Source organism: Nothoprocta perdicaria, unplaced genomic scaffold (assembly GCF_003342845.1).
Source record: "Nothoprocta perdicaria isolate Ctin4 unplaced genomic scaffold, notPer1 scaffold_20, whole genome shotgun sequence".
Classification (NCBI taxonomy): Eukaryota; Metazoa; Chordata; class Aves; order Tinamiformes; family Tinamidae; genus Nothoprocta; species Nothoprocta perdicaria.
Window position 1 is genome coordinate 2,526,250 of NW_020455205.1, and position 16,510 is coordinate 2,542,759.

General features: G+C 45.2%; 1 protein-coding gene and 1 long non-coding RNA gene across 2 annotated transcripts in view; both read right to left on the reverse strand.

Moving 5' to 3' along the window:
- Positions 1-309, reverse strand: part of SYDE2 (synapse defective Rho GTPase homolog 2) — a 27,026-nt gene extending 26,717 nt beyond the window's left edge. The window contains exon 1 of the mRNA XM_026038016.1: positions 303-309. Within this exon, the coding sequence (XP_025893801.1) occupies positions 303-309 (7 nt within the window). The remainder of the gene's footprint in view (positions 1-302) is intronic.
- Positions 310-14,538: 14,229 nt separating this feature from the next.
- Positions 14,539-16,474, reverse strand: LOC112946178. Its single transcript, XR_003249169.1, has 2 exons — positions 16,392-16,474; positions 14,539-15,181 (listed from the first exon to the last, which is right to left on the reverse strand). It is a non-coding gene; the product is annotated as an uncharacterized LOC112946178 (long non-coding RNA).
- Positions 16,475-16,510: the final 36 nt, after the last annotated feature.

Genomic DNA, 16,510 nt, shown 5'->3' on the forward strand with positions numbered 1-16,510 from the left:
GCGCCGCGGTCGGGCAGCGCCTGCCTGCGCCGCAGCCCCGGGAGCCGCCCCCGCGCGCGGTCCCGCACGGGGCGCGACCCGCGCAGCTCGCCGGGCCGGGGGGTCCGCGGCGGCCCCGCTTGCACAGGCCGGGSAGGGGAGCACCCCGGGAAGGGCCGCGAGACATTCCTGGCATTCCCGGCCCTGCTCCTGGCTCCCCCTCGGGGCAGAACAAAATCCCAGTGCTGGAGATGGGGGGAAACCCCGAGAGATGGGGRGACGCTCCGAGAGAGGGGGAAACAGCCAGAGCTTGTGAGCACTACCCGCCATCGCCGATCTCCTCCCCCAGCTTTTTCCTGGAATTTAGGCATTGGATCATTTGAAACTAAGTCCAGAGAACAAATTAAGGTTAAAGTTTGGAATCTTTACAATACGACACATCTGCAGCAGTAATAAGCACATAACGCCTGCACACACGCAAGGTAAAGAGTTACAGAGYAGCTGATGTGTTTCCTCGCCATCTAAATCACACGCCACAAAAGTCAGCAGGTCCCATGGGCACAACGCGATTTGGCGTTTTGCCACGCAGCCTTTTGAAAATATTTGCATTCTTTAAGGACACATATTGGGAAACGGTCTGTGCACAAGCTTCAGGAGAGGATGAACCCCTTCCCGGCCGCATTCGGGCAGGGAAGCAGGAGGGGCGCGTGGTGCCGAGGAGCCGCGGGTGCCGCATTTTCCATAACTGTGTCCCCAATCTGCAAGGTTATAGTCAAGCAAAAATATTGTATTTGAGTGATATATATGTTCGCCTCATGGTCAGACGGGCTGCCCACAAGGGCTGTGGATCCCCTTTGGGGGTATTTGGCAATCAGCTGAGCACCCCGCACTGCTTCCCCTGGGGTCAGGGTGACAGACAATGACCTCTGGCATCCAGCCTGAGTTGTTCCTCTTTAAACCTTCCCTCATTTCGGAGCTGCCGTCCTCCCTGAGGCATGGATGTAAAGAACRAACTCCAATTGAACGCACAGTGGTGGTGATTTCTGTGGTAAAATCCTACAGAGACACCACAGCCCAACTGCACTGACCTTGCTGAGATGCTATCAGGTGGTTGGCTGCCCCACCAGCAAATGTGCATCCAAAGGAAAGGCAAACAGATGAAATCTCAAGAAAACTCTGCCCCGTTAAAAAGCACTGGAAAGATGCAAAATAACTATGGGTGAGCTCTGTACTTCTAAAAGGAAAAAAATCTAACACAACAATTTAAAAMTGAGCAAATAGAACAACTCTAAATCTACATTGACTGTGATGTTTACATGTCCAGGTTTCCAACATATTGTTTATGGTAAATCAGATTCCTTTTGGCCTACTTGTGCTTTGGATTATCTTAATTATTTCATTAAAAAAAAATCCTTTTTTTTCCCCTGTATTTAAAGAGACTTTATTTAGCATTTAGCCAATTTCTATTTTTAGATATCATTTCTGGAATGTTTTGGTGCTTGATTTTTTTTTAAGCGATTAAAACAATATTATTAGGAAGTACTAGCCAGAGTAAGGTCTATTTATCTCCAGTTTGCAGTGCTGCATCCTCACTATTCTCCCATGAGAATTATCTATGGACATGACAGAAAATTCAACATCATTTTCTTTTCCATGCTGCTTCACACAGTATTTTATTCATTCATTTATTCATGTTCAGTAGGTTTTTAAATGTTAGTTTAAGCATTTAGATTACTCCTCTATGCAATAGGCACACAGGAAATAGCTCAGTGAAAAGCTGCCAATATTTGAGTCTATAAACACAGTTTGATCTGTATCTTAAAAAATTGTTTCCATTCCAAACTGTGGTTACAAAGCACTTTTTCTTGTTGGCAGTTAAGATTTTTTTTTTTTTTATCCCTATGCATCCTGTATTTGTTCAACAGAATTGGCACTGATCGTGTGCATATAAAATAATCCTGCATATAAAATAGCAGAGGATCTGGCTGGAACTAACCTGAGCGAATGGAGTAAGAGTCAAAGCTGCACTTTTGTTTTCCACTCGCTCGTGTTGTTCAGGTGTCGCAAATGACCCGGTCCAGGACGTGATCCATTTTACTGGGCCTTCTACGAAAAGTAAAAGCTACTGTACCAGACTGGGAACAGAGCTTTGCACCAGCCTGAAGAGACTTAGTAGGAGACTGAAAATATTTAGKACAGGTTAAGCACAGTATGACTTTAAACCAATAGAGCAGTTATTTTTTCTGCAGGTACAGAAAGGAAGGTTTTAATCTCTATTTTCATTAACACAGTACAGAGCGAKATTTTGCCAACATGAGAATTGTAAATGCTGCCACAAGCAAGGAAAGTCAAATTTAAGTGAAAAAAATAAAATAAAAGCCTTGGTGAGGGTATCTCTGGCAAAGAAGGTAGCAATACATAGGTAGCAATATTGTGGTAATGATATACCTGAACAATGAAGTTACCAAGTTAAGTACTCCTTATAAAAGCCTGACAAATTACCTTTTACAACCTTGCTGACAGTTTCAGAGATGAGGTCTGCCTCAGCAAATACATTCAGGATGGACTCTTAAAGTGCAGGCATTCATTCCTGTTCACATTCACTGTTCTTGAAGCGCTCTCTTATTCATCCCTATAGTATATAAAGCATTAAAATACATTTCCGAAATTAAAAGTGAGCATCAACATAGGACGTAAATATGCAAACATCTATTTATTCAATGAAATTTGTTCATGTAAGTAAAACTAAAAGCATCTGGAAACATCCTCTTTCATCAGAGCCTAGCGAACTGGTATCTTTATTCTCTCAAGATCCATCACAGGCAGAGGGATAAAGTGGGAACTATGTGATTTAAGTGGAGCTGATGACAGCTGGAAGCTGGAAGCATTCAGAGGACCCAGTAAAATCCATGAGCACAGTTTTTTTGAAAGTATCTGCCTTCCTGTCATCAAAACACACAGAAATTAAAGCCCATGAAATTCTACCAGACACCACAAAGCTAAGAGCCTTCAGCTTTATCTCCAGCCTGCCAAAAACTGGTCTTGCTGAGAGGCAGACCTCCCTGCAGTCATCCATAGCCTTGCTACCCGGCTCTTATTTTCAATTGACCAGGAGAGGCATCCAAGAGGCTCAGGCAGTCCAAAATACAGCTATGTTTTTTCTGGCATTGCTGGTCTAGGAGAATGGGGAAGAAGTGGAATTTTTGCTGCCTGTTGCAGCCTCACTCTCTTTCTGATGATATTCAGCTATTAATTCAAATTAGATTAAATGTCACATTTGTGAATCTCGCCCCTCTTCAAGAGCTGAATGTGTACAGTTCGAGTTGTGCCCTGTAGCACCGTGTCTGCAGTTCATTTTGTACAGGACTGCCAGGRTGCCAGGGTGCATTTAGGCCCCAGCTAGGGCCCACGTGCTGCCTCTTTCACRGTGTGTATGGTTGTTTCACGACCATGATCCTGTACATTGCAAAGCCAGAAAGCAGAACAAAACGCCAGGGAAACCCAGCACRCTACCTCAGGCTGCCGAGATACCTATGAAACTTTAATGTGTTTTTCTATATTTGAAATACTCATTTCTTTCTCCATTGTGTGTGCATCAAAAGGAGCAAGCAGAGAAGATGAGATGAAGAAACTATTAAAAATGAAGTCTGTGCAAGCATTAGCGTGCTCATGCCTAGCTTGTTTGCAGGGTTTGAACAAGGTTGCTTCGGTACAGTGACTCAGAACTAGAAAAACATTCTTGTACAGCTATCCAGGTGAACCTTGCAGATATTTTTTTGCACCTCCTGAAGTGCATCTATGATATGGAAAAATGCATTTTACAAAAAAATTTCCTGTTTAGGCCAGCAACTCTGGAGCGCATGTTTTGACCTGATGGGTTTTCTTGCATCGTAAAGTCAGCAACAAGCCAGAGAAAAGTTAAGTGCTTGATCCTACTGGCTCAGAAAGGGAAATTCCCTCATGTGCAAACCTGCCAGGGCTGCTGCTTGCTCTCTGCTGACAGCTTGCTCCCAGACTCACATTCCTGGATAACAAGGAGTGACAGAAAGTGCWGCAGCTGATGGGAAGGCAGCACAGACAAGCTTCCTTCGACTGGCAACTTCCATTAGAGCGTTTAGTCACTCCGGAAAACAGCAGCATCTGAAAAACAGAGGTRAAAAATACAGTAACAGTCTCGTTTGGGCTTCCTTAACTACACATCTTGTTTGTTCATATTTAGGTCAAGCTAGTTTTAAATATCTCCAGTTACACTGGCCTGCTATTACTTCAACTGTTTARCTGATCATACAGTTTGGGAGTATTTCTAAAAATGTAACCCATTAGGCAGTCCCCTCTTCTGTACAGTCATGCCTTGTGAGACATATTGGCATAAAGCCCTGCTAGTGCCCAGGGCTTGCTTAGTGTTCACACTTGTACAAACCTCTCCCCAGCTTCTCGGGGCTGGGTACTGTCAGACTCGAGCTCTGTTTCGCTTTAAACTGAGTGACATTTGCCTGCCTCCAAGGGCACTGCAAGGCCGAGGGCAGTGCCCCAGTTCAAGGTCACCCCTTCCCTGGGCCACAAGCTGGAGCTCCTACCTGGTAAAGCCCCGTGCAGACAGTGACCCTGCAGTTTGCCCAGCCAAGTGCTCGGCTCCTCCACTGTCACTGTTTAAAAAAACCTACACCCAGCATGGAAGTGCTGACAGCTGCCCAAATCCCCCTGCTCCCAAGGGGCAGGGATCCTACAGCTCTACACATATCTTAAATGCCACCACATCTTTGTTGACATGAAGTACGTGTCACTGCATAAAACATACATCAAGCTCAGATAGACTGAAGAGCGGGATTATAAAAGAACACCTTCTTTTTGCTCAACAGCAAACAGAATAGGTTAAAAAAAATCATGCCAATGGAGTTTGCTCTCAATAATATTTGAGGAGATGACAGTATGCAGTAATTGCATTAAATAACGTAACTAACAGAATATATATTATACACTAAGTATTAACAATGTGTAAGTCAGCTRTGTTGCCCAGGCTCCCCTACAAATCCCAAGTTACTCGTCTGCAGTCGCTGCCCAAAAGCTATACAGACTGTATAGTCGTACACCTTGCACCATATAATATATAGCTATAAACCTGCTGTGTAGTTTTCACTGCTGCTGTCAGAGCAGAGCGCGGCCCTCCGTGGCTCCCAGCCTCGTCCAGCCCCAGGGGAAGGTGACAGGGGATGCGGGCACAGCCACCGCCTGTCCGTCCTGAGGGGCTTCCAGCAATATCATATGGACAATAAAACAGATATTTAAACAAGTTAATCTTTTAAATAATTAAAAACAGTTCTCTTTTCACTTCCAAATAATTTTGGGGGTGGGTGGGAAAGTCCACACGTGTCAGCTAAATTCAAGCACTGAGCTAAGGCCGCGAGGCTTCCTGTGCTTTCTCRAGTGGGTCCTCACAGTAAGGGAACTCTTCAGCCGAGATCTTACTGAGATGTGTGAGCTATTGAAAATATTCAAAATATTTACATTCTTTAGGGGATGGAAACACTACTTTATCCTAATCTCTTCCTTAATTACTTGAGTTTCCAGCYATGCCACAGCATAGACTGTGAAACACTCATAACAAAAACTTCCAGCTCTTTAACACAGCACATTTCACAGGGATATCTCAGCGGTTAGCACTCTGGAGCACGATGAGTATTTACCAGATTACATCCATATTTCAAATTAGATTAATCCTTGTTTAACTTCTCCCCACGAAAACGTCTTATTGCTAAAATACGTTTCCTAAATGCCATATTCTTCTCCGTAGGGAACAAGAATTGATGGTATGTAAAAAAAAGAATGTATTTTAAATTAAACTTCTCTCTTTTTTATTTTTACAATATTCTCCAAGATCTAAACTAATGTATTTTTTGATCTATTTTTGGATGAGTTTAACTTTGTGCATTTCCAAACATAGTTTCATGCTCTGAAACACCATTTGCAAGGTCATTTTCAGTGTTCTCCATTTTTCTCTGGAAGTTTCCCCTGTTGTTTATATAGAGGTGAAACACAGCTAAACAGGATATTCTAAGTGTAAAAACAGAATTGGCATGGAATAGACAAGGGCAGAGGAAAGGATGAAGCTAAAATTACTCTAAGTTGCTTTTTGAAACTGTGTTTCTAAGATGACAGAAAACCTGTTATTGTAACGTGTCTCATTCATCCTGAGCAGTTGCCAGGATTTTGATCTTTTAGTTCTGAAGAAYTAAAATTACCTTCTCCTTCTCAAAATAAAAATCACCCAACCAAACACGACAAAAGTGATTTTAACCATATATCTGCTTCTAGCTTTATGAACAACAATAAAGAAAAAAAATATTTCTGATAAAGCTGCCATTTTTAGCATCCCTTTGGAGCAGACATCTCCAAAGAGCACATTCCAGTTACGCATAATTGTTCTTTGGGGTGTCATGGGCTGAATTATGCGATAAGACCCCATTACAGCTTTCTACATTTACTTATTGTCACTTATGTGACAGTGGGGGCCCTGTCTGGACACCTGTAAGCAAGTCAAAGCCTGCTTTGGGAAAGCTTTGGGAAAGAAAGTCTTGGACAGACACACGGAGACTCACACACAGACCCAGCCATCTGGAACCCACTCAACCCGCTCTGCCGTTTGCATCCTGACTACCCAAGACAGATAATTAAACAAGGCCCTTAGTGGAGACAGTGCTCACTTATCATCAGTAAAAGGTTTGAAATGATGCAAGTCCCTAAAATATCAAAATAGCTTTCCTGTTTTTGAAGCACATGGAGTATTTTTTTCTGTGTATCAAACGAGCAGGCTGAAAGCAAGCACCCAAGTCGCGTGAGTTAGTGTGCAGATATGGAAGAGGAGAGCTGCTTCCTTTCTTTTTCAACTGCTAATATTTAAAAACGCAAGTCTAGCTCAATGCATGTATTTATTCAGATTTTAGAAGTGTTCCCTGCTCAGTATTATGGGGAAAAATACTAACACCTCCTACCACCTYCCTGTTCTCATAGGAAACACTCAAAATCTAACTCTAATCACCTCTTCCCACTGCCTACTTCTGAAACATCTCAACAAATGAGTTGAGGCTCTAAAACAACATCCTCTCCTCTCTAACCAGCTAACAAGCTCAACAAAGACCCTTGGGTATCTGCCTGCTTTACCTTAATAACAGCAGAGAATCTCCCCTTTACCCTTAATTTTGTCTCCTTTTTTCTCTCCCTCTCTACTTCATTACCCTCACTGTCATATCTGAGTTTACTGCAGGGGCTGGGGCATGAGTACCAGGACAGAGCTCCCTGAAGAATTATGTGCCCTAAGTGGGACTTCACCAGACACAGCTTAAATGCACAACCATGACCCACAAACATCTATTTTTCAGGCCTCAGACAGGTATCATCCTGTGCCTGGAGTCTTGTTCCTGCACTGTAGCAAAACTGTCACTGTTTGCTGTACGGCAAATACACTATATTGCTCACTATGTTGCTCTCTATACTGCTTCTAGGCAGTTTTGCCCTAGTACTGCACAAGGTTTGCCAGCCTCTGCAGGAGGGTACTCTGTGCTGCTGTGAGGCACAGCRAAAACACAGGTTTTTAGGAGTCTTTTCATAGGTTTAGCCCTGAGAGCCTGTTTGTACCCATTGAATTGCTGGCATTAAAAATACATGCAAGAGCAGCAGCAGGCATTTTCAGTGTCCTTGATGGATGCAAAACAATCATTTTTTCCCCCTGTCACATTAATAAGGCAAGAGATGGGTGAACCTGCACACAGTTTTCAGATAATTCCACTGTTACTTTAACTGCATCTTCTCTCCTGATGGAAGACCTGCATTTTAGCAGTTTCTGAACGGGGACAAGTTTACAAGAACAGATCGTTCGTTTGATTGAAGCCCCTGACTCCAGAATTCGATCCGCACAAACCCGCCGCGTGGGCAGTTCCCCTGAGTGCCTCCCTCCATAGCCTGCACCCTGGATAACGCTCTAGTCTCCACCTCACAAAAGCCCCCTGGTCTCCTATTGCTCTGCTGGGCCCACTTCCGAAGGGCAGCAGCTACTGGGATGGAACTAAGGCAAGCCTGCCTCTGAGGTGACATTTCCTTTCCTGCCGAAGGGCCTCATCACTTCCATTGCTCAAAACCACAACTGCCCTTACCTTAAAGACAAGCACAGATGGAAGAAGAATCTGTTGTTTCCAGATGYCAGGCTCCCTCACAGGGCTCACCAAGTGGCAGCCTGCACCATTAAGAAGCCCTCATGTTGGAGGCATTACAGTACTGCCAGGCAGGAGAGTTATCAACCTAAATACCTATCTGATGCGAAGCAGCAACAGGACCAAGGAACCTGTTTATTTAAGTTTCGTGCCCTGCAGGAAAACAAAATGCAGCACCTGAACAGCGGGTCACTGATGCTGTCACTGACCCCCTCTCCTCTCAGGCCACACATGAGGCAGCRGCTCTCCCTGCTCTGGGCTGCTCCCTGCCCAACTACAAGCCATGCACCCATTATGAGCAGGCAATACTTAGGAAGCACGTCAGGAAACGGAAGTGTCAAATAAAAAGTGAAGGTTGTATTTATATCTGTCCCAGTCCACTTCAAAGCAAGCACCACTGAGTCACTTTCCAATTTAAAGCACACTGAACGTGGCTTCCATATTGCTGTTTGTAAAAAACTCCCACTGCTCTGCTTGGGAATAGGGGATACAAGGAGGGAAGCGCCGGACGCTCTGAGCCCAGGCAGCCCCTTCCCTCAGACGTGGCCGTGACACCCGAACGTGCATGGCAGGCAGGGCACAGGCACCGGCCACGCTGGCTGTGCGCCCCGGCACGTGCACCTGCAAAACGGGTATTTCTGACATACACTCACAAGTGTCGTCTGAAGCAGAATCTTTCTTTGCCTGTCAGCAAAGAGCAGCTGGCAATGATCAATCTCGCTTTCTCTCCACCATGCTCCAAATGGTGAAAAAGCCCTTAAGCAGAAATTCATCTTTTCTAAAAAATACATTGCAACAACAGAAAAACTTGTGAACTTGCTAAAATTAGCAGAAATGCGTGAGAAGAAAGCCCAGGGAGAGGAAAAGGAGTCATTCTTTCTAGGAGTAAAAACCACAAGCCATTTTCATTATTCCCTTGTTAGAGGAACAGCAAAATTTCAGCCCCATCAGGAATCAGATGCTCAGTGCTATGGCCATAGCACAGTAAATATTTGAGCTTGGCTTCCTACACAATAGACTTTTAATGACCTTAATGGGATTCACAGAAAGCCAAGATTCAAACATGAGATTCACATATAAGTTTTTGCAGGAATGAGTGATGCACCTATAAAGTTGAAGCGTTACTAATCTGGGCACAAAGCAAAAGCCCAGTGCTCAAATTAGTGCTCAAAATTAGCCTAGCTCTCCTTCTCCACCATCCCCTGCACATGATAGAAGACCCAGCGAATCACTGAATGAGACGTGTCAGTGCAGTATCAGGTGGAATGAGAGAAAAGCGGGATGTGCAGCCGAACGTGGCGCCGCGAACTAGACCAGCCCCRAGCGGGCAGCGGGCACCACAAGCCCGCTCTGGTGGAAGGTCACAGCAGTGAAGCGAACAAACATGTAATTCCAGAGCTAAATCCTTGCAGGAATACTTGCTTCATTTGGCTGGTGTCTGCTGGGCAGGAATTCCCAGAAATTCCAGGGAAAGTTGGGATYCCCTGCAGGAGGTGGGGGTGCACGTGTCCACTCTCTGCCGCTGCCTCTTGACCACTGAAGAGGCCCTGAATTTAGATAGGACAATCTGTATCAGTTAAGTCTCCCTATTTCATCATCCACAGAAGAATTTAACAACAAGATCTACTTTTTTTTCACATTATCAACTTGAAGACAAGGTTCATAAGGGGGAARCCCCACTTCATTACTATGTGAAAGATCACAGAGATATCACTTACCTGCAACTGTCACCGAGAAGCATCTTATTTGCAGTTTTCCAGGGGGAATGCATAAAGTTTCCTTGGAGAACAAGTCACAAGTCACTAGCAGTAAGCAAAACTTTGCATAAAAATTAGTCTTCCTAATAATCTATTAAAACAGGATGTTTTTAAACAAGCCAATACCATTACCAAACTTATAAACTAGCTGCAATATTAAAACTCTTTGGAATACCTCAGACAATATATAGAGCTTTTAGCCTCACAAATTAAAAATTTGTCAAAATTATGGAAGTGATTTCTGTATTTCCCTTAGGCTTATTTCACTACAACACAGAGTGACATGTTTTCTAGAGCAGAAGCTTAACAGAGAAAAACATTTTTCATAAGAAAACTTTCTACRGCTCTTTAAAAAATAGCAGTGTTCTTTCCCACAAAAGGAAATCTGCTTTCTCAAGGCATCTCATGACTGAAATGCATCAAGGAAGTTACTAGTTTAGCAGGAGCGGGACATTTCCTGCTTCCCACTGGATTGGGTGCTCAGTTACTTTTGCAGGGAGGCTGCTGGTGTGGCTTTTGCTCTKTTCTGTGGATGCTGACCTCTTGAGAAGTCCTGTGCTGGTTTCCACTCCCCATGACGCTATCTGCRGCTGGCCTCTATTGCCCTCTGCTTGTTGCCACATGAATCTGCTTACAGAGGGATACAGAATGTAAAAGAGGTGGGAAACCTGTGTGTGCTCCAAGAATAGGTGGCAGCAGAGCAGGACGGCTGCCCCGCTGCCCACGGCCACGCGGACACACGGCCCCGAGGTCCCTGAGGCTGCATTCTAAAGGAAGGCATTCCAGACACCGAGAGGCCACTTGCTAWACGGAGAGCACTGATAACATTATTTGATAAAGACTAGAAATGTTTGTCTCCATTCACTGAATTCATCGCATTCTTCAGCCAGTGCAGCTCCMCATGTCCTGGATTCCCCCCAAAAATCTTTTTTTTTTTTTCAGAAGTAACCTGAAGAAAGTAGTTCAAAGGGACCAGAAGCATAAGCCCAGTCTATCCTCCCTGCTGCTACTCTGCCTTTTAATCCCAGTCTTGCTGCATTTCTGTTAATAGCAAACTCTGCAGACTCCTATGYATACAGGGTTACTCCCTTCGATCCATAAAACCTCAGAACCTCCAAATGTCAAGGACTGGCTTTCTATATTTTCTATATTCTATATTTTTCTAGAAATGTTCCTCAGTTATTCCCATTACATTTTTSTTCCTAAACATATGACTTCAAAGGTTTTGTAAAGCAGCCTAGTGCTACCCAAAAAAAGTTAGTCTCAGGAACAGAATCATTCACTGAKACTCCTCCGACTCCTCTGTGTCACTCCAAGTCCTCTTAGCAGTGAAAATACAGTCCTCCTTCCAGCAATATTTCTGGATTTTGCCAACCTTGCACTCTGTAGGGGTTTCAATCTTGAAACTCTGACATGTTCCCAGAACTAGCAGCTAAGCTCTACCTCTTCTTGTACCATCTCTAAACTCCACCTTAGCCAATGGAACTAGAAACCTCTGATGACAAAGGAACATCCTAGTTTTACGCAGTCACTGCACTTGCTAAGGGGTTTTCCAAACACATCTTATTCCCACCTTCTATCTGCAAAGCTTTTTAATCTGCAACTTCCATCCCCTTGCAAGTTATAAAGAGAGGAGCCAGCCAGCTCTGCCTGGCCGTGCTTGGACGCTCGTTCCCACCTGTGGCTGCAGCAAAGAGCCCCTCACAAGCTGGCCTACGTAGGGCCTGCAGTGCCACCAGGCTTGCACCCCGGCCAGGGTGGCTCCAAGCAATCCYGGTGTTGTTGTTTTTCCAGCATTTGGAAAGCTCCCCTTCACAACTGTTCAGTCTAGAGGGTTACTGTAGAAGTGCTTGTGTATTTGCTCTCAAAATGCTGCACATTTTAGTCACTGCCAAGAAGCCCTTTCCAGCAGTACAGCAATTTATCTTTGAAGAACTCATACTTTGCTGTAGTCAGCTAGTACCCTTTTAAGACAGTCCTAAGTTGTTCTTGCATCAGACTTATGCAGGAATCAAAAGCACAAGCAGCTGGGTCCAATATTCAAAGGGTTTTGGAAAAATCAGCAAGCTCAGACAGAAACAGTCACAAGAGCCTTTCAAGCATTAAAAAAAAAAATCCTCAATTGCATCCTGCTGGTGACTGAAAGCGTTACCTCTCCCCATCCAAAYTCTGACATCATTTTGCAATGTTAGCAAACTAGCAAATGAGCTTTCTGTCATCAGAGAAAGYGAGGAGTCAGCCAACTCTCTGCAGTTTCTATTTCTCTCCGTTGATAAAAATTCCTCCTCCTCCACTGATTACAGGTTGAAGATAAATTGCTCTTTATGGAACACGCTGCACTTCCCCGGATTCAGTTTCAGATTGGCATCCTCAAGCTTATCACAAACCATTTGTTAGGGAACCAGCTCTCCAGTGGCACGAAGCTCTCCCGCGGGAGCAGCAGGCAGGCGGGCGCAGGGGCACCTTGCAGCCCTCCCTGCATCTGCATCGCTCGGACGAAGCACTGCCTGTCAGGAAAACCATTACCCTAAACACATGCAGTTTCATTCTGTTTTTCTTTTCCACATCATTCTGCCTTTATGGGAGATCTACTTTATGTAGCTGCTATTATGTCGGCATCTGGAGGTGACACCAGTTCGCTGCAAATTAACTTCCTCCTAGACACAGTTTTCCTACTCCAGATAAATCGTTTGAGATAATTTTCTCCAATCTAACTGATAGGTCATTTTTCCTGCTATTTRTTTTTCTGTTATACATCATGAACACCATCATGTCTGATTCATCATAAAAACAGCACAACATGTTTTTATTAAAAAAATAGGTCTAATTTTTTTAAGCCAATATTCTTCTTCTATGAATGGGAAACCCTGAGTGACTATTTATAGCTTAACCTATTGCCAATTTATCTTAGAAGCTTTTTTATTAAATCTGAATAAGACCTCTGAGATCCCCAGCAAATTCAGCAGCCTTCCCTTCCTAGCAGGCGGGACCACGACTGTGCAGGGCCAAAATGTGCCAGGACTTTCCAGACCATGAGGCCTCGTGCAATCCCAGCAGCTACGTGTGAAAGGGGTTTCTCTGCTCCAGCCCCACACATTTTGCCTCCAAAGGCCTCTCATTCTTGTCTAACATAACTTCAAGACCTTACCACTTGCCCACTAGTGGCTGCCGTTTGCATTAAAAGTCACAGAAAGCACACAACATTTCTTTTCAGCAACCTCATTTACTCTTTACTTCAGCCCTGGGCAGGCAGGACGGCAGCAGCCTCGGCTGCACCGGGCACTGCCAGGAGCGGGTGTCCTGCTCCAGCAGCCCAGGCAGACCCAAGCACGGGCGTTTGCAGCCTCTCATGTGAAGGAAGGCAGCCCTCCCTTGTTCCTCAAATGCCACCTACACCCTGGCTTTCCACCTAGGAAAACCTCTGCTTCAGCAGCACAGCGATATGCTGTGAAGAGGTCTTGATTCCACCTGGAAATAAGCAGGATTGTTATTAAGGGAGTGAGGGGTTTCCCCCCACGACCAAGAAGGCAGCTCATCCTGCTCCTGGCATTTCCCTCAAGGAGCATTTCAAGACACTGAACACAGACTGGACACTAAGGTGATCAGCTTTGCCTAGGACCCCCTCCCTACCTTGGGGTTTGCTCTGGTAACGCTGTTAGACATTTGGGTTGTGCTAGAAGAAAGATCTTGTGCACGGGGCACCCTCAGCTGGGCACAGCAGCCCTTGCCCGAGCGCTTCCCAACCTGGCAGAGCAGGAGAGCAGGGATCCCAGGCAGGCCGTGGGATCCCAGCGGCAGGACAAGCAGCACCGCGCGGCTGTGGAGTCTGCGGGATGGAGGGACCAAGGGGAGGCGGTGAGAGAGAGTGTCCTGCAGGCCCAACTGTTAAACCTGGTGCTCTCTTCATATACTCACTAAAAATGAGTATATTCTTCTATACTGAGGTTTGAAAGAATTCAGTAAAAAAGTCATTTATAAAAAAAAAAAAAAAAAAACAACAACAAACAACATTCATATTACATGGTAACATATATCCCTACAGAATAATGCTATGTTAAGCATCTGTTCTGCCAACTATAAGCTACTCGAAGACAGGAAGAGAATTAAAGATTTTGTTGCCTAATTGTCACAGTAGATTTCCCAAGGAACACAAGTTTCAATGCAAAATACTCTCTCCTGCTTCCTTCCCCTTTCCCACTCCCAGTTTTGCTGATATTTTTGCATACAGACCCAAAAGCTCATGTCATAAATGCAGCGTATACAAGCTAGAACAAATGTTCATGTGTTCTGTGAATACATACCAAGCATGTAAGTAAATTTTTCCTGAAGCGAAAATAATCTAGCAGTAAAATTGTCACAGCTTTGTTATATTTCTTTTTTTTTTTTTTTCCAAATATTTTGCTGCTATGTTCAATGTTAGGCAGAAAACCACAAGTGCTACAATTCTTCTTGTATCTTTTAGTCTCATGTTTCACTGATGTAGACTACATAACACCAAAAGCAATCATCAAATACTAGGTCCATTTTTCTTCAGTTTGTAGTTGTACATTATTACAAATAAAACCCCGAAGAATCTGCTGAGATTAGAAATGCATCACTGAAATACAAATGGGAGAGARTTCACCCCTCCTGATCATTAGGCATGCAATGCAACAGTTCAACTGAAAACGTTTTCAAATGTAATTTTATTCCAGTGATGTATTTACAGTCTTTACATAAATTGCAAAACAGCATTATCCAAACAGCAGTATTCACAGTACAATACTTAAAGACTCCTTATAATATGCTCCTTTATAAAAGGTGTGACACAAAGGAAAAGTCAGTCAAGGAAAGCTCATACCACACGTTCTCAGGGGTGTCGATAGAGAAAACCCCACAAAGCCCTGTAACCTGCATGAGCACAAGCTTCCATCGCAAGGGTTTGAGACCTTTGTTAAATAAACAGGTTGAAGGTTCTTTTCGGTAGACCAGTTTCTACCACAAGACTGTCCATTTAATTTTGTGCTTTCCAAAAAGCAAGCATACTACAGAAGTAAAATTCTCTGCCCGACGGGAGAGAGAGGTTTGGCAAACATGTACTTGTTTCCCATTCCAGCAGCGGAATCCAGTTCACTGAAACTCTCCTTGTGGCCACAGCAGCCCACCCTGCTCAGAGCTTCTTCCTCTTTCTCTGCTCCCCAGGGACTAGTTTACGTTTCTTAGCAGAGGCTGGTTCATCATCTTGATCATCATCATCATCATCTTTAAATAAAAAACAGTATTAATAAAAGTCAGTAAAGTCAGTATGCTGTCACAACTACCATCTGATGGACTTTACTGCATGGAGCCTCCTGGAAATAGATGCAATAGCATTAACTGACAACCACCTCATTTTCAGAATGTAGAAAATACACAAGAACAGAATAGGAATAACTAGTTATCTGAAGTACCACAGACCACGGAGAGCAATGAAGAAAAAGTCAACGTATCTTGTACAGCTGAGGAATATAGCACCTGCTCCAGGAAAAGAGAACAGTGTTTCCGTAGCTAAGATTAACAACTACAAAAAGTCATTTTGGAAGCAGGAAGTAACGTCATGGTCAATTAACAGATTATCTTCTTAGTCTCTGGGCGAAGGTTGGCTAAGAAAAATGCAGAAGAGAAAAGAAAAAAGGAATGTTTGTTTCTGTACTTACTAGGCCTCCACTACTGCAGGAGCCATCGTTAAAAGTGACAAGAACAGCAAATACCTTCTTCCTTGATCTGTCACTGGCAGTTTACYTAACTGCCCCCAGGACAGTGTGACCTGCTGCTCAAATACTTGGATGTCTTGGCCAAGAGGCGCTGCTGCAAGGGGCTCTCCTACCCGCCCCACACAGGACGTGTCTGCACCTGGTCGTTTTTAATAACTGGAGTTTTACAGACCCCTAAGTCCTCCTCTGCTGCCACTAGTAYTGGTGGGAGCAGGGCAGGGAGGCTCATGGCTGGTCCCGCTCCACCCGAGGCCGGCGGGAAACGCTCAGGACACGCACAGGACACTCAGGACATGCTCAGGACATTCAGGACACACGTGGGACCCACACAGGACAYGCGAGGCCGCTCCCGGGAGCTTCCCGTGCTGCAGCCACATTCTGCTTCGAGCGGGGCCGCGGCGGAGAGCACAGGGCCACATCGGGAGGCGGCGGCCACATGGACAGAGCAGAGAGCAGCGTCGTGCGCTCTCTGTGCGGGACACGGCGCCTGCTGTGCCCCGAGCTCCGCCACGGCAGCGGTTTCACACCGGGACACGGAAGGCGAGCGAGGTTAGGTGCRGTGCCCCCCTCTCCCCAGCATCGAGCCGGGTCTGCATGCACTAGGAGAAGCACGTGAAGCCCGGGGGATCGCCGGGCCTCGGGCRCGCGGCAGCCGCGAGCAGGCGGCACCGGGCAGGATGCTGGGCAGGATACAGGGCAGGATACAGGTCCGGGCTCACCTGGCTCCAGGCGGCGCCGCTCCTCCTCGGGCAGGAAGCGGGCGCGCGCGGCGGCGCGCGGCGCGTCCTCGCCGTTGTCCGCGTACACGTCGGACCACTTGATGGCCATGTCGCGGGCG